This window comes from Strix aluco, chromosome 16, assembly GCF_031877795.1.
Source record: "Strix aluco isolate bStrAlu1 chromosome 16, bStrAlu1.hap1, whole genome shotgun sequence".
Taxonomy (NCBI): Eukaryota; Metazoa; Chordata; class Aves; order Strigiformes; family Strigidae; genus Strix; species Strix aluco.
The window spans coordinates 424,318-446,049 of record NC_133946.1 but is presented as its reverse complement, the minus strand read 5'-3'; the positions used below and the strand labels follow the sequence as shown (position 1 = coordinate 446,049).

The following is a 21,732-nucleotide window of genomic DNA, read 5'->3' as shown; positions in this document are numbered from 1 at the left end:
TGGAGCAGTGTCTCATAGGTTTATATTCTCAGTCATCTTAGTTATGGAAATGTCATTTAAAGGGCTAAATTCTGGAACATGTATTTATGCATCCCACTGAGGTAAATGAGAATCTTCATTTTATTTCATTTAATTATACAAATTATTATAAAAATTATCTTAAAGTTTGCACAGATTGTTTAAAAAAAATTCCATACTGTAAACCACAGTTAGTGGGGAAAGGAGTTCAGAGTCGTAAGGGGATACATTTTATAATGATCTGATTGAATCACATTATCTATATCACTGTCTCATATGATAATGGATGTCGACTAGATTGGACTGTGTCTTGAATAATTATATAAAATTCACAATTCACTCACCATTATAGAATTCTGCAGTAGCTGGGGAAGAAGCAGTCAAGATATCTCAGGAACTGCCAGAAAAGGGTGCTGTTCTTACTGTAGTTCTGGAGACAAGGCTCTTTTAAGATATTTCTGCCATCCACTGCTGCATAGATGTTCATTCCTGTGCTGGTCTCCCCTGCTTTGGCAGTGAGCTTCACCCTGATAAATAATTTGTCTGCATGTCTGTCCACTGCTGGTGACCAGAAAACATAATGACAGGACAGTCTCCACTGTCTCAGAGGCCATGGCACCACTGATATTTTTGCTGGTGTTTCTTGGTTTCCCTTTTTCCTCAAGTTGTTTCACCACATTGTATCTTAGCATACATAGCACCCAAATATGCTGTATAAACTGACCCCATTAAAAAAAAATTTAAAAATATTATTTGCTTTAAGGTATTTTGAGTCTGCATGAGATCATTATTGCAGTCAACAGTGCAGCCACCTTCAACCCACACACATGTGCACACACACTTCCCTAATAAAATGGTGGTGCAGGAGGGAGGAAGGAGAAAACAGAGGGTGCATTCAGTAGATTGAAAGTGCTTCAGCTGTCTTTGTTTTAGAGAAACATCTGTTTTCTCTGTAGAACCATCACTGTGATGAATTTGGAGCTTGATGGGCTGCTTGTTCGTTGTATGTTCTATCCATTTTGCTGTAAGCAGTAGCCTGATCAGTAAGCAATTAGGAGTAGCTTTCAATATTTTGATAGTTTTCTTTCTTTTCTTTAGAAGAAACTATATTTCCTTATATGAAATGGTATCATAGTAGCAGAATTAGTCATAGTAGCAGAATTAGTCATAATAGCAGAATTAGTCATTATGACTGAGCATTACTCTTCAGACTTCAAAATTGCACGTTCACCTAAGGCAGTAATTCCCTTCAAGTAAGGTGCATGCCAACTGAAAGTCTTACCTTATTTTTTAAAAGAAAAAGAAACCAAAGCATTTTTAATACGAATTGATCTGTTTTAAACTACTCTGAAAGATCTACAGTTTCTGGCTGCCTAATTTATATTACTGTGTTTTTTCCAAGTGTCATGTCCACCTACATTATACAACCTGTCTCCTTTCTCTGATGGTAAAGGATCTTGGATTTTCTGCTGAGAAAAACTGAAGGGGGATTGCTATCGAGTGCCTTTTGTATCTTTAACAGGAGGCACAAAGACTGTGAGAATACCAACTATATATGCTGAATTAGAGATCTTGGTAGTCACATGGTTTAGTAGAAGGATAAAAATGAGCAGTATATTCCCAAAGCTAGTATTAGTTTTAGGTTTTGATCTGACTAAGCCGAGATCTTGCTGTGGAAATTATCAAACTACAGCACTAATCACAAGTGCAATATGATGTTTAGAACAAATTTAAATATATAATATTGTTTAGAATAATCTAGAAAATGTAAGTATTGTATTGTAAGTCTGAAATTCCAAGGCGTCCTTTCTGTCATTATAATAAAACTATGTTTCAAATAGGCACTGAAACCAAATGTAAATATGTCCAGCCTCAAGAAGTGGGATTATTATGTTGAAGAGATTTTGGCTACAGGTCCTTCCTATGATTGGACCATGGTAACAGCAAAATGCAGTGTTTCAGAGGAAGCTGACCAAACAGATGGTTCACTCTCTCAGACCAAGAGGAAAATAGTATGGCCATGTTATGATGATGTTAAAAAAATACAGCCTGATGCCATCAGCAGCCTTTTAAATGTAAGTGCGTGTGTTACACAGAACACTAAGTTATCTTATGCTCATTAAATTCATATTTAGTTTTTATTTAAGTTATTGCCTTATAGATACACTGTTATTAAAAGGATCGTGATAGATTGTCAAAAGAGGTGTTTAGTAGAACTGACTGGTTGATGTAGAGATGTGGTGTCTGGTCTGGGAATCAATCAGACTTCCTGTAAAGCTTATGTTCTGAATGAAAGCTTTTCTGGGAGTACACTTCAATAGTAGTTAAAAATTATGAGAAAGCCAGTCATGGATTCAGTTTTTCACTGTTCTTTTTAAATAATAAGGTAGGTAGAGTAATAAATTTTTAGGTTGCCTTTTGTAAGAAATGCAGGAACTGTTCTTTTCATTTGGGCAAATGTTGAATCTAGCTTTCTTGTCCTCTTTCTACTCAGTTTAAAGTAGGTGTGTGGTAAAATGACAAAGACCCAGGTTTCCAGACAGATCAGAAGACAGAATCTGATGGTTGTTGATTTTAACAAGTGGGAAACAGATACACAAACATAAACTGAACATCTTGACCCAAATTTCTCAAAAAAGCTTTCCATGATGGCTCTTATGTTTACTAGGACCAAACTGGTAAATTTAGATTCTTCAGAATATTTTGGTACTTGAAATAGATGCTTGATTTTGGCTTTTGTTTGGGCTCATGTAGGCTGTTTAGGTTTTGTCCTTTCTTTATTAGAAGATGAAAAAGGATCCTATTATTGTGATAATGGTTGTAGTTATTTAGAATTGTGTAAAATCTGTATTTTCTTAAATGTGTGTTGGTTGATTATAATTGACGGTCCTAATATTTAGATTATCATCTTGATTCATAGAGCAGGAAAACAGCAAGGACACTCTGCTTCCTGGAGTTATTGTTTCAAGCCACATGCATATTCAGATACACATCACCATGTACAGCTTTTTATTTTGAACACTATGGGATTATGGAGCCAAATATTGGAGTGCTTGGAAAATTGGGATATGCTGTGTGTCCCCTAACTGCCTTGAATCAAAGATGATTTTTAGCAGTCTTAAGGCAGGAAGTTTTTGACTGGATTTGAGTCCTTGAGGACAGACTTGCTTTTGCTAGAAAGTTTGGTTTATTCCGGCACATTTCTCAATTTTCTTTTGGTCCATTCCTTCCAATCATAATTGATCAAACATGGGAACAATGCCCAATTTAAAGTAAAATAATAATCATCACTTGTAAAACTCCCCTTGATTCAAAATAAGATAGCCAGAACTTCTCAGAGCTTGTAACTTCACAAATGCAAAGAAAGAGCAGTCTCTCAGCAGGGGTCATATCAGGGATTCTTTAGCAAAAAACCACAGAGCTTTCATATCAGGTAACTAAAGGCCAGAAGTACATCAGGAATATAGCAACAGTGTTGTTCTGTGTTTCTTTCTGAGGTAGATGCCAAACTCTCCATATCCACAACTGTGAGAAACTGCCATGTAACAGGGAAATTAGCCATATTATATTCTAAAGATATGTGGGTCAGGTTTTATAGACTTTTGAATGTTATTTGTGAATTAGATTATAATAATAAAAGATAGCAGTGGAGAAGAACATGTGGAAAACTTTGAAGAGGTGGTTTAAAGGTTACAAAAATATTCTAAGTTTCAAAAGCAACGTGAACCTTCTTTTAAAACAAGTTGTTAATTTAGGGCTATTGCTGATGCAGGAGAAAGTCCTCTCTTTAATGTTAAATCAATTGCGGATGTGTTGGTATCCAAAAAATGTTTGAACTGAGACTATATTTGCCAATGGTAAATTACTAGGGAAGATTGATTCTCCCTTAGTTTATAATGATAAGCCCAAAATTGTTTGTTTTAAAGATATTGTTCAGTCGAAAACTAGGTAGTGCTCTTCAGGATGTAAAGCTGAAACAGAGAGTTTATTGAGTGTCTTAATTCAGAATTTTCCTGGGTAGAATGTGGTGCTTTTCTGTTAAGAGCAAAAAGTGTAATTTTTAGCAGTAAATGTTCTAGTGTATATTTTGGGTACATAACAATCTGCCTCTAACCAGATGTGCGTGATGACTCTATGGTTTCCACAAATCCTTATGACTTTTAGGAAGTTAACCAATTTGCACATTTCATTCGTTTCATCCTGCATGAAGCCTTGTAAAGATTGCAGAAGATAAAATGCATTTTAAAATACAGATTTGTATACAAAGCTTCTCAATTCACTTCTCCCACATCAGAGGCAGCCAACAAATAAAAGTTAGGTTGTTCAAACCTTAAATTCTTAGAAGTGTACTTTGGAGACATAAATGTTCAAAAGCAGATCCAAACAGAGGTGCTTCCCTTTAAGACCATTTTCTGATGGCCTTTCTGCATGATAGAAGTTAGGAACGAGGTACCGACAGTAAGAGTAGCTACCCATCCATTTTTTAAAGAAAATGAAGGGTACTTGTGAAACAGCACACCTATGCCTCTGTTTCCTCTTTCAGAAATTGGTTGCAAATACTTTTAGAATAATTTCTCCATTAAAAAAAGGTAGATTTCTCCATAAAACTGAAGAACAACTAATTTGACAGGAAATTTGAGGTTCCTGCTCCTTTTTTTTTTTTTATAAGCACTTGCTTTCCCTTGCTAGTTAAATTCAATAAAATAATACCACAGTGTAGCATATCCAAGAGCTATGTCTTCAGTACAGGCTAAAGTGCTGGGTTACATGTTTCCCATAAAGACTAGCTCTTCAAATGATCCATGAGCTGCTAACTTTTCCGAGTGATGTTCAACAAAGGGAAGTGCAAAGTCCTGCACCTGGGGAGGAACAACCCCATGCACCAATGTATGCTGGGAGCACCCAGCTGGAAAACAGCTTTGCAGAAAGGGCCTAGGGAGTCCTGGGGAACAGCAAACTGACCATGAGCCAACAACATGCCCTTGCAGCAATGATGGCCAGTGGTATCCTGGCTTGGATTAGGAGTGTTGCCTAATCCAGGAGGTTGGGGGCGGTGATCCTTTCCCTCTATTCAGCCCTGCTAAGGCTAAATCTGGAGTACTAGGCCCAGTTCTGGGCTCCCTGGTACAGGAGAGAGATGGGGCTACTGGAGAGAGTCCAGCAAATGGCCACAATGATAATTAAATGATTGAAGCATCTCTCTTATGAGAAAGGTCTGAGAGCTGGGACTGTTTAGCCTGCAGATGAGAAGGCTCAGGGGGAAATTATCAGTGTATCTGTATATCTGAAGAGTAGGTGTAAAGAAGATGGAGCTTCTCTCTTTGTTGGTGCCCCGTGACAGGACCAGAGGCAATGGTCACAAAGTGAAGCAGAGGAGGTTCCATCTGAACATCAGGAAACGGTTTTTCATTGTGAGGGTGACTGAGCGCTGGCATAGGTTGCCCGGAGAGGTTGTAGAGTTTCCATCCTTGGAGATACTCAAAAGCCATCTGGCCACAGTCCTGGGCAACTGACTTCAGGTGGCCCTGCTGCAGCAGGGGGATTGGACCAGATGATCTCCAGAGGTCACTTCCATCCTCAACCATTCTGTGATGTATGCCTGGTTGCTGGTTATATTAGAGGTAGTAATCTACCTATATTTCAGCGAAAATGCAAATCAAAATCCCTGAGGGCAGACACATCTCCACTGTTTCCCACTAATTTGCTAACGTTCCTAGAAAGGAAATGTATTCAGTCCCCTTAATTCACTGGGAGTGGCTCAGATTCCAGAACTTTCAAGAACTGTGAGAGATAAACCTACATGTCCTATTCTTACATATCAGCAGTTACATCACTTAACATTAGATGGTGTTGCTCAGAGGTTGGCAAACTCAAACACTTCAGGATGCCAGTCACCCAGATTAACTCTGCCATAAATATAAAAACTGTAAAAAACTGAAGCTATGTAAGGGGTCGATGAATAACCAGCAAAATAATAAAAATAGAACTTATGATTGCGAGCTGGTTTATAAATTTGGGTTATGTGCCAAAAAGACTGATCCATCGAAGTGGACCCTGAACCAAAAAGTTTACTCCAAATATTGCACAACTAGTCATATACAACTTGTGGCACACACAAGTGATCACTTGACAGAGGCAGCAGTTCAGTCACTGGGTACATATTCAGCAGTTTTGCATTTGTAGTCAAAGTCTCAGAAGCCTTCTAGTCCAAGAGTTGAAGAGAAAATACTGACAAGGAAGGGCTTCCAAAACAGGGTGCTCTGTTAGAGACACTTTGCTACTGTAGGACTTTGCCCAGATTATTTTTTGTGTGCACAAACACACCATGGATACAAAAGAGGTGATTAGTCTCCACAGTTCTGGACTGTCTGCAGTTAACTCCTGTCAGTACCATTCAAATATTACAAAGCAGATTACTTAGCAGATACATCTTTTGAAAGGCACAATAATGCTAACTGCTTGTAATTACTGATTTCAGGAAACTGATATTCATACAGTTGTATTTGTTATAACCTTTCTTTTTATACATATTGACTTCCACTCCTGTAAGTCTAGGCAACAGGAGATGAACCAGAAAGATTAAGGAATTTTTCTTTCAAGGAAATGCAACTATTCATAGTCCATTCCACACATGGAAGGAAAAAAATCTGACGTTTTCAGTAAAATTTAAAACTGAAGGGTAAGAGTAAATCTTAGTGATTTACTGCCATGTAAGTTTTTTACATAGGGTTTGTTAAAGGACAATTTATTCCTAACTTTTCAAGTTATATATAGGAGATTGTTGAAAGTTTTTCATTTTAAGTTCTGGAAGCGCTACTCATTGTGGAGCCAAAAAAGAAAGAATGTGACCCAGTTGCCAAGTAACAAGTTTCAGTTACTTTCAGATTCTGCAGAGAAAGATTCATACTCAGCAGTCAAGACTAGGGCAGAAAGAGAATGAGCAGATTAAAACCTGACTAAGTACTAAAGAGCTTGTATCCTTTTGCAGCAATTTGGAAAGCCTTTTACATAAAAAGTCTGTGGTAACTTGTTTCAGTTATATGTATCCATCAGGAAGTGTTTTACATTCAGCACTTTGAAAGAGGAACAAGTGATCTAGAGAAGCCTTTAGTCTGGCTTGTCTTCACCATTCCTTATTTTTGTATCTACCTATGAAGAAACTATTCTGGTTTTATTTCTTGTCAGGAAGAGTGTCCCATAATATTTAATGTATATGTGGCTTTCAACTACCTTCAGTATTTAAAACTTTTGATTTGATTCTTGCTGTTAAGCCAGATTTCTTATATTTAGTTATACTTTTGAGTTTTCTAATATACCTTCAGCAAGGAAGAGTTAGTAGAAATATTTTGTTCCTGTTATACTGTCAAATACTGGCTTTTTTATTTTCACTTCCCAGTTCAAAGTTTAGTTCAGGAATTAATTTCCCAGTCAAAATGTTTTCTTACCTTAAAAATATAGTCATTTTCTGTAAGTCTTTTAATCAACAACAATTTCCTGAAGAAACTCTCATTCTAAGAGACCAGTAAGAGTTGGAGGATATTATGAAATCTACTTTAATTATTTGGTATAGTAGAAGTAAATAAAGTCTTTAAAGACTTACTGTCTCTACTTTGACAATAAATGTCTTGGGTTTTACTTGGCTTTCATATAGCATGGGAATTCTCTGTTCTATGGCAATTTTTTCGTCCAACAGCAATTCTTAATTGGATTTGCAAATTTGAGTTTTTAATTTGATTTCATTAAGAATCAGATTTTTATAACAATATAGTTGTTGAAAGAAAACATATAGAAAGAAAGCATGGCAAAGAATATGGACCATACCTCAAGGTAATGACAAGTGTATCCATGAGTGTTCACAAGTAAATATAAACTAATGAAATTGCCTCTTTTTACTTAACTTTGCATGTACTGTCTTATTAACAGGAAATAACCCTAACTGGAGGTTATCAACATAGGTCATATTCCCAAGTTCCACAACAAGAACATGTTGTTACAGTTTAGCGTCCAAATTGAATAAATCTTTCTGTTTCATTTCCTTCTTTTATTACAGCTGTGTATCACATTTTATAAACCAGGGTAAATGTTAATATTGGCAATGTACAATGCTGGTGTCACAGCACAGGATTTCTTCTTTGTAAATATTTTTATAAAATATAGCCTATCTTATCATTGTTGTGTTTCTATTATGGCAAGTGGTGTTGAATTTTGAATGTTCAGGAGAACTGGCAGAGAATTGCCAGCATAATGGCTCCTCCAACCTGTGACAGGCAAGAACAGCATGGCTGATGCTGCACTTGGTTGCCTTTGACTCCTGAGTCTGGTTGATTTCATTTGATAGCTGGTTTGACACAGGTTTTTGTACTTCACTGGGCAACATGGCCTAAAAGTTCCCTGTGTAAAAATATTGACTAAAAAATGGTTGTATAACAATGATTGTCAGGAAGTGATCAGTTAGAAACGTTTATCCTTAAGAAAACCCTTGTTATTTGTTTCAGGAAATCGAAAGATTGGAAAGTAAATTAAATCAGAGCTCAGAAAGGTGGCAGATCTTGTGGGAAAGAGTCAAAATTAATCTAAAGGATGACACCAGACAAGACAATGTAAGTAGTAAAAGAGTTCATCCAATAGAATAATTCCACTCCTGCTATATAGGCTACCTGGGGCACTGACAAAATCACTGTATTTCTTGGAGTAAAATACTGCTTTTGAAAAATTGAATATGTTGTTCTAACCCATGATACTGGTTCTGTATTTCTACATGTAGAAAACGGTATTTATACTTGTCCTATCCCTTTGTGCTATAAGGGATTCCTTTTCCAGAGTAGATCATGGCATGCAGACAAAATGAGCATGAGCATTTTACTAATACACACATATATGACTTGATATATTTAAAAGATGCTTGAAGTACAAAAAAAAATCGGTGCCTGAAAGTAGCCAGAGGGCATCACAGAGTTTCATAGATGCATAAAGCTATTTCCATGTCTAAATGGAATTTTGGAATTGTAGATCCTAGTAAAGGTAGGAAGTGTTCACGCTTGCGTTTCCAATTCCTGACAGCAGTAGAAAGAATAGCTGACAATATAAATGTTTTCTAAGTCAAAGGCTGCCTCTTTGCTATCTACATGCACTAGAAAGAATGTTAGATACTGCTTTTTGTGAGCTTTCCCTGTAAACTTGGCACAGTGAGTTACCAGCTCAAGACTACCCTAACTCTTCAGCTTCATGTGCTTGTTCAGATTTGCCAGCCTCCACACAATGGTTAGTCTGTAGCACCACTCTATTATTTGCCCTTTGCTCTCAGGAAAGCAATATGCTTTATGTCGTCAGAGTCATTCAAGTTCACTTTATACTCTAGACAAATTCAAGATGAAAAATGTTTTCTCTTAGCAAAGCAAAGGATCTTTTTATTAAATTGGAAGCAGAAAAGAAAATGCAAATAGCTAAGGGTCAACCCCAAAAAACTCTATCTCTAGGATGCTGTCATTTAGATTAAGGCTAAATTCAGGATCTCTCTTGTTCCAGGTTATTGAGATTCTACTAAAATGATTTGGAACTATAAGGTAGCTCTTGGAAACTGCGCTCTTTTTTCCCCCTTCCCCTTCCCCCTCAATGAAATTAGGGACATTTATTGTATCCAAATATCTGTCTAGTTCTAGATGCTTTTGAGAAAGCAAGGGAAACGTTGTTCAAGATTATGTCACTGAAATATACACAGCTTTTCTAAAATACTGATTTCTCACACCATGTGAACCCTTCTGTTTAAGAAATGCATTGAATTGCCATCCCTCTGACTTCTTTTCTGAGACAGCACTGACTTCTATTATGAAGACTTTTTTGGCCTCATGGCAGTTCACAACTTAAGTTTTATACCGTGTATTATCAGTATAATGTTGAGACAGTCTCATAATGCAAGACACATTGCGTTACCTTTTTTCTTTTATTTTCATCTTTTTTAGCTCCAGAAACATCCTTCTGGCTCCTCAGGGATGATGTCAGCTAATCTACATTCCTATCAAAAGAGATCTTTGTTGGAAATACCTGACAGTGGGCTGGGTGAGGAACAGAGTGCAAGCGTTTCTCCCTCTAATGGAGTAGATAGAAGAACAACTACACTATACAATCACTTCACATCAAAGACTGATGAAAACAGGTAAACTGAATAATCATAGAGTATTTGTGAACCTTGTATTAGATTGGTACAAGTCTCTGCCTTAGGGAAAAAAAACCTTAAATCTTCATATGCACAGAATGCTTTGTAACCACTTTATTCGTTCTTTGTGGCTTTGATTACATTTAGTTGTCTCAGTGGGTGGGCCTCTTATCTCCTAGCAGTATCTTTCAATCTTCCCCTTTATATGCCCAAACTAATCGTAGCTGCACATTTAATGCATCCAAAGTACTGAAACGGTGTTTATCAGTGTATCACAGTTGTGAATAACTAAACTATTGGTTTAAAACCAATTTGTTTTACTGCAGTAAAATAATTGTTTGAATCTATATGTAGTCATTTTGGGGCTTTTATGTATCACCACTATTCATATTATGGATTCACGTGCCATTTGTATTTTCTGTACCTTTCAGATCTTTTGAAGGTACGCTATACAAAAGAGGAGCTTTATTAAAAGGTTGGAAACCTCGCTGGTTTGTGCTGGATGTGACGAAACACCAGGTAAAACCTTTTCAGATAATGGATTTTTTTATGACTAGTTTGCTGCTTTTTTATTTACTGGGTTTGTATGGATTGATTTTTACAAATAATACTGATAATGATTATTTTCAGATGCGATGAAACCCACTTTAGAGAGTTAAAACTCCCTTCGTTTTCCCACTATGCAATGTGTGTGTTAATCATTATCGACCATATATCTATCTTTATCTTGTGTATCTTGTAGTTGCTACAGCATTCTCACTGGACAGAGGGTTTTTTAGTATTTTGGGGTTTTTTTAAAACAGTGATAACTGTTTAGCCTATAATCATAAAAGACTTCTTGGACTGGAAGTCATGCATTATTGTTTAGGCCCAAATATTTTTTTGCCTGCTTCATACCTCTGGAAAAAAAAGCCAGGTAGTGCCTGAGGACATTTTCTGGCATTGTGGTATACAAGCAATGCAAGCAATTTTTTTTAAAACATTGCTAACTCTAGAATGTCATTAAGCAGTTAAGTGGTGAGCATAATTTGCCCTTTAATATGACCTCTTTAGTTACCAAAAGAACTAAAAACTCTTTCTGAATTAGAGTGTGAAAAACTTTGAAGGTATTTGCTAGAGCTCAACTGGGATGCAGAGAGCTAATATGGTTACTGATAGCAAGTTTAATTCAGGCATTCATGTTGAAACTGTAGTAGTTATTGTATGCTCAGTGTGTATTTAACAGCCTCTTTGTTCCTCAAGCAATTTGCCATAAGCATTTTTATTCGCAAATGAAAGGGCATTATATACTCTGGAAAATCATAGTCTGAATTGCTTCAGCAGAAAAATCCATTTATCTCACTTGACTTTTTAGTGTTTTTCTGTAACCTGTATTTGAGAAAGCTGACCTGGAATCTCTGTATGAAAGTCTTTTCAAATATGGGGAACAGGATCACGGATCGCTCTGAAATGAGTTTGAATTTTGTAACTTACTTAAAACGTCTTAAAATTTAATCTCAATTCTGTCTTCCTAAAAGTTCTGAAATGCCGAGTTCCTGATTGAACAATAATTTAAGGTGCTATATACAGAAGTATTTTAGATGAGTCCTAGTGATGTAAATTTAGTGGCAAAATTATTCATAAATATTCTGACAAATCATTGTACATCAAGAAGCACTGAAAACAGAGGAGATCTGTTGTATTTTACCCAATTTGCAATGTATGCCAGAATTCTGCAGTGGAAATTTGTGGTCTCATGTACTTTAAATAATGTTGGGTCATTAGGCAGTAATCTTCATTAAGACAAATATTCCACACTGTGGATTGTAATCTCTGAAACTCATGTATGCTTTTGTTTAAAAAATATTAATTTATTGTAATCAATACACTTCAAAATATGTAATACAGGCAAAGACAGTCATCTTATAGAAATCCTCAATTAGCATTTTTAATTAGCGTGGTAAAATACCAACAAATGTGCTGATTTGCTGATTATAATTATTATTGCTGAAATACAGGAGAAGAGGTTCATTTTGCAGAAGAAAAAAATGCTTTCACATTTTTTGTTTAACCAAATATTCTCCTGAGTATCATAGATGTAGGAGTAATACCTGTCAATCTTAGTTGGAATTCTGTTGTTCAACCTTTGCTGTGAAGATTTGCTTTACTATTTTGCATTTGTTTATGAGATTTTTTTTTTTTTTAATTAAGTATCAGATTTTTCTCCTCTGGAACTTTTTTGCGTATTAAAACTCAGTTTACAGAGTGGTTAACATTCATATCACAGTATCTTTGCAAGGAGAAAAAAAAAAAAGCAAGCTTCATTCAACCGCGAAGTGCAGTATAGGAAAATGTGAGTTTTCTACATAGTTTATAATTATCTAAAATTATACTTAAAGTTTTGCTGATCATTTTAAATTCTTGAAATATAAAGAATAAGTGTTCTGTTAACTCCTTGGTGAAGTAAAGCTTTTGTGTTAGTTTCAATGTAATGAACAGTGAAGAGGTGGTTTCTGTTAGAAAAACTGATGAGGAATGCTGAATCCCACAGACCAGGTTCTACTTTCATCCTTCACATGTCCTCTGCCCAGAAGCAATGCACAACTATTTGAAGCTTCTCTGCTCTGAAACTCTGGTGACAAAATGCTTCTCTGCCAACTCCATGTCCACACAGGAGCAGATGTTAGAGACTTGGATGTTACCCAGAAATGTCAAATAGAGGACTGGCCAGTTAAGGGCTATCACATGTCCTACCATTTTGTATATACTAAATCTATGGTTTCTGTCAGTGGTGTCTTAGAAATTTCCCATGTCTGATGTCCTCGAATCCTAATATTTGTTCCTCCCACCCTTACCACACCATGCCCCCAGGTTGTGTCCAGGAAAAGGGAAGAAGTAGTGAAAGGTCTATCTAAATAGCATATTTGGATTTTTTTTTCTCTCATGGTCTAGCTGCGATACTATGATTCTGGTGAGGATACAAGCTGTAAGGGACACATAGACCTTGCAGAAGTAGAAACTGTGATTCCTGCTTCTCCAACAATTGGAGCCCCAAAACATGCAAGTGAAAAAGCATTTTTTGATGTAAGTATATCTGGTCTTTACATGATCTTTACGTAAAACTTCATCTTGATATGTTTAACCTACTACTTTCAGTCCTGCTGGAAGGTGTGAACTAGGAAGGAGCTGTCATGCCAACTCAAGACAAAAAGTATTTACACAGCTAGCATCTGGACCTCACTCCCAACAGCAGAAGTTCAAAAAATGTTACATTTAGACCCAACTAGTACACTGAGTATTACAGTTTAAAGTAGGGTTTGAAAGTTTTTTTCTATTTTGTGTGCCTAATTGTCTGTGTTCATGTTCTTATTTTTCTTTTGCAGTTGAAGACAAATAAACGTGTATATAATTTTTGTGCCCAAGATGCACAGAGTGCTCAGCAATGGATGGATAGGATCCAGAGTTGCATTTCAGATGCTTAGAAAGGAAAAACGTTCCACAATAAAGACATGTTTAAAGCATCTCTTTCTGCAAGAAGCTAAGTTCTGAAATGTTACTGACAGACAACCAGCCTGCCTTACATTTCAGCTATAGAAGTTCATGCTAAAGTTCCTTTTCTGTTTAATAATTATAACCACTGTAACTGCTACTTTTTTCTGCAGGGAGGACTTTGAAAAATAATAATCCATCTATCCTGAATTTCCACTTTCTTCAGTACAATTCCTAGCTACAAAAGTGGGCTGTATTTGCACTATCATCTAATCCTGGTTTTCTCATTTCAGAGCTATTCTGATAGGAAACCTGTCCAAAGGAAACTGTAGAAGTTTTCCCTCCAACAGGAAGTGTATTTTCACTTTATTTATATTTTTAAGCAGAATCCTATTTCCAAACTAGTCATGAATATGAGGGAACATGTCTACAATTCCTAAAAATAAATAAATAAATCAAGCTTTTGATTCCAGTGACATATATATCAGGTTGCCAACGTTTATAGACAGTTGATATTTTTAAAGACCAGAAAGTGAAATTGCCCAATGCCAGACTTTCAGGTGTCTTCTAAATGTGCAGGTCATTCTCTAATCTTGTGCTCTACTGAGTGCTTCTGCAATGTTGTGATGGAATTTCAAATTCTAGGTATTATCTGAAGATCATAGCACTTTTACTTTAGATTCTGTTTGCAATTACAGTGGGATAAATGAAAGAAAACTGGCCAACACTATACAGGAGAAATGGAAAACAACAAACTAGGAATTCAGTAGAAGAAAGATCTCTTATGTGTGAGTTGTTTATGTTAATTTATATGCTGTTCTGCTCACTGTAAAATAGAAAATAACGCATGATAATGCACTAAACAATGAAGCAAGCACTTGCACTGAAATCTTTAAAATGCAGACATTTTGCAGGACAGAGGTAAGTTATTTATAGCGGAACAATACTAGCTAGTTAACAACATTTACAGATATTAAATATGTACATAATCAGGTTTGATGTGTCGTGATTTGATACTTTTTAAACATTTTTTGCACATGAATTGGAAGACTGTTTATAGATTTTTACATTTGATAAAGTTGTGTTTGTTCAGCTTAAAATCCTGGCAAAACATTTTTAATAGCCCCAAATTAGTAGAAATATTACAGTCTACAAACAGTGATGACTTTGAGTAGAATATGTGGGTAATTAAGCCATTGTTTTTATTTTGAAATGTTAATATGTTAAATAGCACACTAATATTACAAAAGTTTGTATATATGATTCACTATTTTCTCATTTTTCCAGACGTTCTGCTTGTAATTTAATGTCATCCTAACCAAACTGACTATACTTATAAGATTTTTTTCAGTTATTAAATTGTTTGTGGGTTTTTTTAATAACTAATGTATTTTGTCAAAAAGGAACATAAATTTCTCACCACACACAATAGAAAATGCAGCTGTTTTTAATGCATTTGCAATTTCAAAACAAAAATATGAAGGATTTTTCTAGCATTTTTCAATTGACAGATTTCCACCTGTGACAATGGTGTTTGCACATTTGTATTTTTCTTTGTATATGAAGTACTTTTATATGTACTTTGTAAAATACTGATCCTGTTCTTAGGTTATATGAAAATATACATACCACTGCTTATTTTGTAATTAGTTAATTTTAACTCTTGTATGTTATGTGATATATGTATGCTAACCATCTTGTAATAAATACACTTCTTAAGGAAAAGTAAAACCTTTCCTTTTACTGTAAAAGAGAAAAAAAGCAAGGCCCACATGTTGAAATATTTCCACAGGCACAAGACAAATCCTTATTTACTCTGTATTGTGGGTGTATTAAAAAACCTATGTGGTCTTTTGTATCCTTGTAAATATTCTTACATAAAAGTTGCACTTGAGCATCCTTAACTCAAACACTTGTCAACAGTAACACTAAAGACTAAAGAAATCAGAATTTAAAGCAAAATTATCATTCTAACAAGTCTCAATGTATAGCCTTTACTAAAAGGCTAAATACGTGTAATGTTCATACTAAGTCATTGAATAATGATGTTAAATATATTTTTAAAAAACAATCCGATATGGTATCACAACATAAATGAACTGCGTACTTTCACCCTGAAACGTATCTCACTCATTTATACCACCTTATGCAAAAATTATCTAGTTCATAAGAAGTAAAATATAAAAAATTACAAGGTCTTACTTGAGAATGTGCATCTAAACTGAATTACTGAGTGTAGTGTGGGATAGCAGAGTTAAAATGGAAAGGGAATGTGTGATGGAGGTAGGGGACCTGTGACAATTCCTGGATGCTGTGGTGCTTAGGTTTGCATATTGAGCTTGGCATGGATGCTAATGTTGCCTTAAATGTTGATCTCAATTTTTAGTGTATGTATTGATGGAAAATGGACTTGAGCAACTTAACTTAAAAATATCCAAATAAAAGCTGAAATGAGATATATGATATCTGTGGTGTTTATATAAGGAATATACAAAGGAATGGTAGGCATAGCTCTTGGTGTGAATACACAAAGTTGCTGTGTCCCTGCTGGTCTCTTCTATACAAAATGAAGATTCAAACAGAGACTTAGGAAAATGTGGAGAAGTTAGCATAGTATAAATACAGGGTTTGTCAGTGTGTTTGAGCTGTGGCAGCAGAAGTAGAGAATTAGGAACAGAGAATTTGCTTGAGAAAAATTCTGTGTATGAAGGGATCTATCTTCATATTATATGAAAATTTTCCAGAAAAAGGAATCCATCCAGGACTTGGGGATGAGATAAAAATGTGCTCCCTCTGGTGTGTCATATCACTATTCCCATACTGTGTATTGTAACATTCCTACTGTAGAAAAGAGAATTATCAGGGGCTTTACATAAGGGAAGAAGATGGCTTGCCCTTCTCTCTGCTGATTAACAAAATGCCCACATAATAGGTGGCAGAATGAACAGAGTTTAAGTTCTGAAGAGTTGTTACTGGTATATTATATTAGTTATTTGTCTTTCCTATCTAGCATACAAGTATTTTCTATAAAAGTCCTTGCTTTTGGTGGAACTTTAGAATTAGTATAGTAAATAATAAAATACTTAGCATGCCACATGTGTGGGTCACTGGTTATGTAATAAATCACAAACAGCTCGTAGACCTAGGAATAAATGTTCAAAATTTTGCATCACATCCCACACACATTATTTGTATCTGATATTTTGTGAATTGCAGACATAACAAAAATGTGGTGATCGTGTCCAAAAACTGTCATTTTGTCTCTTCATCCTGTAATATTCTTGGAGTATGTCTAAGTGGCTGCACCACATTTCTCATTTTTCATATTTGTGATCATTTAGATATTTTGTCTGTTTATGATTATCCTGTGGTTGCTTTGGGGAGTCAGAAAACTGAAATCAATCTGCTAGTTCCCCAGTTATGCTAAAGTTCATGCTGTCACACCTACTTTCTGGGGTTTTGTCTGTGTTTGATCAGTTTCTTCCCAGGTTTTGTCTACCGTGCAAGCCAAGGGTGCTATTAGCATCCACATTCTCATTTAGGAAATTTTCATCTTCGAGTTTGTTAACATACGATTTTTTCTTAATTGACTATCAAATAAGGATGCTGCAAGTTCACTGTTGTTTTCTCTCTTTACTTACTAGTCCAGCTAGGCTCTCAAAGGAATGGATTACTAATACAAATACTGCTGATAAGAATTGGGTTTGTGTTTCTTTTTGCAGAATACTAAATCTCCAAAGACTAATTTTACCTTTTTTTATTTTTCTGCTGTAGACCTTTCCAGTCTAAGCCTCTATGTTTTTTCCCCCAAAGGAACACTTCAGTTCTTTAATTCACTACTCTTTAAGATTGTAAGAGCAGATCAATTAAGTGTAATCAACTATGGCAACCATCTTTATCCACAATCATGCTCAGTAATCAAAACCCAGATGCTAACTTCCCTTCTTAACCACTGACAGTTATGGAAGTTTCTCCCTTATCACAAGACTGCCCATCGAGAGCTGAAGGGACTGAACACTGATGTCATTTCAAGTTTAGCAAGCAACTATGAAATAAACACAGCTTTTAATGAGTTGAGATTGCCATCATGCTTATCTAAGTTACTCCTGAGAAGACAGAGTCTTTCTTAAACTGAGATATTTGATTTCATATGTGGAGTCTGTTACTCCTAGGAAGTTATCAAAACCCAGTCTTGGAACAAAAGGTAAAAGCTGTGTTTTAAAGGCAGACTCTCCAACATAATTTATTTGTTTATACCTTGATCTCTATGCAGACCCTACAAACCAGGAGATCTGCTAGTGGCAGCTGAATTATAATTCCAGATTGCTAGTTATATCTAGCCAAAGTACTGTTCTATTTATCTTTTTCACAGTGGTCTAATCTGTTCTTAACTAATCTCTGCTTCTCTAGAATATTGCTTATTGTCAACATCCAGTAGGCAATTACATTTTGTCCTGTCCCAGGTTGCACCATATAGTTCAAGATTCTTCCTTTCCCTTTGTGTTAAAAGTCTCCATTAATTGTCCAAAATTTATACTAGGTACAACATACCTGTTTAATGACTGACAGATGAAACTTCTTTGAATTTAACACCCGGGAAGAGTGTTCTGTGCAAATGCTTTCTCAATAAGGAGAAAATATCAAGTAGATCAAGAAACAAGTGTCACACTGACAGCACTGGGATTTGCCAGGTTACACTGACTGTGGACCATCTTCATTAGTAGTACTAGTGAGTTAAAAATTCTATTCACAGCAAGACCTCCAGTAAATTAAAATTTACAACTTCATAAAATTGTATATAATTATGAATTGAGCTCAATACAGTAAGCTGTAGTACAGGTAAAATTGCTGTCATGTTTAAAAACTTATGTGTTCAGGTTTTATATATGTTGCACTGGTTTTGTGCCATCATAATAGTTAAAACTTGGATTTTTATTTCTGCTGTGCTCAGATTATCCCTGGCAAATATTTTAATGCAGTAGTTGAAGAAAATGCTCAGTGCTAATGTTTTTGAATCAAAAATACTTACATTGTATAGCATAAAGCATTCAAATGTTTGAAATGTTTCGAGCAGGCAAATGATTTAGGATTGGAATTTTGAAAAAAAATTGGAGAGTTGGTGATGCATTTACCATTGAATTTTGATGAAGTTGGACAGCCTGTTCCTCTGACATGCCTGTAAGATGTTTTCTTTATTATATTATTTTTAAATTTTAAAAGGGCTTTTATTTAAAATATCCAGCTTGCTCCTAGTGCCTCCTGAATTAGAGTGTCAGTAATTCATGTATTTGATTCAAAGTGAAATGCAATTAAGTTCAAAAATCTCTTCTGCTTTTCTTACTTTACTCAAAACAACTAATTTTCTTCCTCTTTAGAACTGTTTTCTGGCCAAAAAAAAAAAAAGTTAAATTTTAAGTCAAAATTAACTTGACTTCTTCCACTTCAGGCTCCTGACTCAAAGGATTGCAAGTAAGTCTCCTTTTCTGGTACGAGTATGTAGCAATGCCTGAAAACCTGGAAAATATCCCATCAAGTGACAATGAATCCAAGCCAGGAATAAATTGAGGAGTTAGTTATGGTATGTAGAACCATGTTATTGACCACTGTGTGTATTATGTACATTAGCAGTGTCAGGACAGGCTATAGGTCTTATTACAATCTCAAAGTATCGTATGTTGCTACAGCAATCAGACATCTGTAAAATATCTAGGCTTTGTATCCTCTTCTTCCTGCAGAAATAGTTCTCTGACACTTTGTCTCTTTAGTGACACAAATTTCTGTAGAGAAAATAATTTTCAAGATAAACTCATTTGTACCAATTATTATTTCAGTTGTGAAAACCGCACAGCTGACCACACAGTGGCATAGGTGACAAGTTTCTCAGCCTAGCAATAAAAAACAAACATGTAGCTATTTCCTATGATAATGAATGTGTTTTAGTTCAAAGAATACTGCACACAGATTTTTGTCATGTGAGCAGATTTTCCATTTTTGATATCAAAACTAAATACTGCTGTCAATAAGGTCATGTATACCCTAGCAACTTGCTATAGACTACCACAAAATTTTTTAGCCGTTGTCAGAAAGGCCTCAGTTTAAAAATATTTCTCCCCTATTCTAGGTCACTGCATGCATGTTGCCTTATGATAATCAAATATTTTCTGAAAATACAGTCCTGTGCAACTTTCCCACTTTTTCTTCTCTTCCCCATTTCACAGTGAAACATTATGTGTATTTAAATTGTTATGTATTAAATTCATATAATACTTGAGATAAGGACAGCTTTCCTTATTTGATGATGGTATCTCGTGACAACTTGATAACTTTATTTGAAAAATGAGTATGTATAACCAAAACAGAAATCCTTCAGTTTATTTTGGGATTCCAGCCCACTGATTTCTATTAATTTTCGTTATCAGTCTGAGTTACATGAAAGTGTAGCAAAGCGTTCAGTGACACTTGAAATTACAAGTTGACTGTATTACAGCTCTCATTGGTGTGTATTAGAAGTTAGGATTTTAGATGAACGTTTGTATCTATTTTTTTTCTCACCAAGCCAGGATAGACAGACATTATGAAGGCTATGGACGTCAAAAAGTAGAGAGATGCAGGGGAAAAGCAAGCCCTGGCTGGAAGTTAGTGCCTCGCATAGCAATGACTTGATGCCAGCGTAAAGCAGAGATCAAAATAGCACATGTAAGCAGCTTAGTGCATATCCATCTATTGGACAGATGATAAAGAATTAGAAAGGAAGAAGGCAGTTATCTATGACAGAGTGGAGTATAGGAAAGCTCATACTGCAGATGGGAAGAGTTGCAGTAAGCAAGCCACGAAACTGGATGCCATACACCCACACCTCCAGCAGCAAAGGAAGACTTAAAATCTCCTTTGCTTTCCTCTGAGCAGTTGCGTTATCTGTTCACCAAAATCTCCCTCTATACTTGTCTCACTCCCTCTTTTGTGGTTTTCTGATCATGTCTAAATTAAGATGAGGCATTTTTGAGACGCAGAGATGATCCATGTTAACTTGTTCCCTAGAGGTGCCTAGAATACTTGCAGGTGCTGTGATATAATTAAAGCCAAAAGGGAGAGTCTTTGTTTTTCAAAGTGCTCTGAAACTAGTGGCTAATTCAAGTTGTACATCTGTATTTTGGGGGGTAGGGCAGCAGGGCTGGTGATTGAGTTTGGTCTGTCATAAGGGATAAGGGGCCAGTATGTAAAACTGGATTTGAGCCTGGATTTCAAACACTTTCAGCATCTGACATGTGATTATCACTCTCTGGAATTAGATTTAACAGCACTGAAAGAAAGAGGTTAACGTGAAGCCAACATCAAGTATGCTGAACTCTGGTCATTGAAAATACCATTACTAATATTACTATAAGTGTATTTCGGGTAGAACATCACAGCTTTTTTTATCAAACACAGACTTAGCCAAATTATTATCAGCTGCTGGAGATGGGTACAAAGGATGCACTGTCAAGTCTCTACTTTAATTTCCAAACATGGGCCATTCTTTCCATGATGTAATGTACTTATCTGTTATATGAATATTCTCAAATGTGGAATGATTAATAATATAGAATTTCGTCTATATGATAGAATATGGATGCCTTTGCTTAATGTTTGTTGCTTTAACCAAAACCATTTGTTTATAAATTTTCTTGTGCTTTCTTCAGTGTAGCTGAGCATGAGCTACTGTCAGAGACAGCACAGAAGGCAAAATGGACCAGTGGGCTGACCAAAAATTGCTAATACAGTGCTGTGTCCTATTACTAGGGTAATTACTGCTAATAATATTTGAGCTCTTATGTAATTAATATTGTTATTTCCTGTAAGAATGAGAGAATTCCTAGCAGTCTGGAACACAAACACAACACCTAAAACAAAGTCTCCTTTGATGCGTATGTTGAATGTTTTTCAGCCAGAAACCATGCAGCAAACCCACCTGTTCCATTTTATCTGCATAGGGAAGAAGCAAAACATAGAAGTGATATACCGGTGGAAGCAGACCCAAATATCACTCATCAGTGCTAAGAAATACTTGAGGAAAGTAATGCTACTTGAAACTGTTTTACCTTTCCCCCTCCTAA

General features: G+C 35.7%; 1 protein-coding gene across 7 annotated transcripts in view; it reads left to right on the top strand.

Moving 5' to 3' along the window:
* Positions 1–16,095, top strand: part of SBF2 (SET binding factor 2) — a 302,371-nt gene extending 286,276 nt beyond the window's left edge. For all 7 annotated transcript variants that reach the window (XM_074841630.1, XM_074841634.1, XM_074841633.1 and 4 more), the window contains 6 exons: positions 1,860–2,093; positions 8,514–8,618; positions 9,978–10,171; positions 10,603–10,690; positions 13,103–13,234; positions 13,534–16,095. In XM_074841630.1, coding sequence (XP_074697731.1) covers positions 1,860–2,093; positions 8,514–8,618; positions 9,978–10,171; positions 10,603–10,690; positions 13,103–13,234; positions 13,534–13,632 — 852 coding nt within the window. In that variant the 3' untranslated portion in view covers positions 13,633–16,095. The remainder of the gene's footprint in view (positions 1–1,859; positions 2,094–8,513; positions 8,619–9,977; positions 10,172–10,602; positions 10,691–13,102; positions 13,235–13,533) is intronic.
* Positions 16,096–21,732: the final 5,637 nt, after the last annotated feature.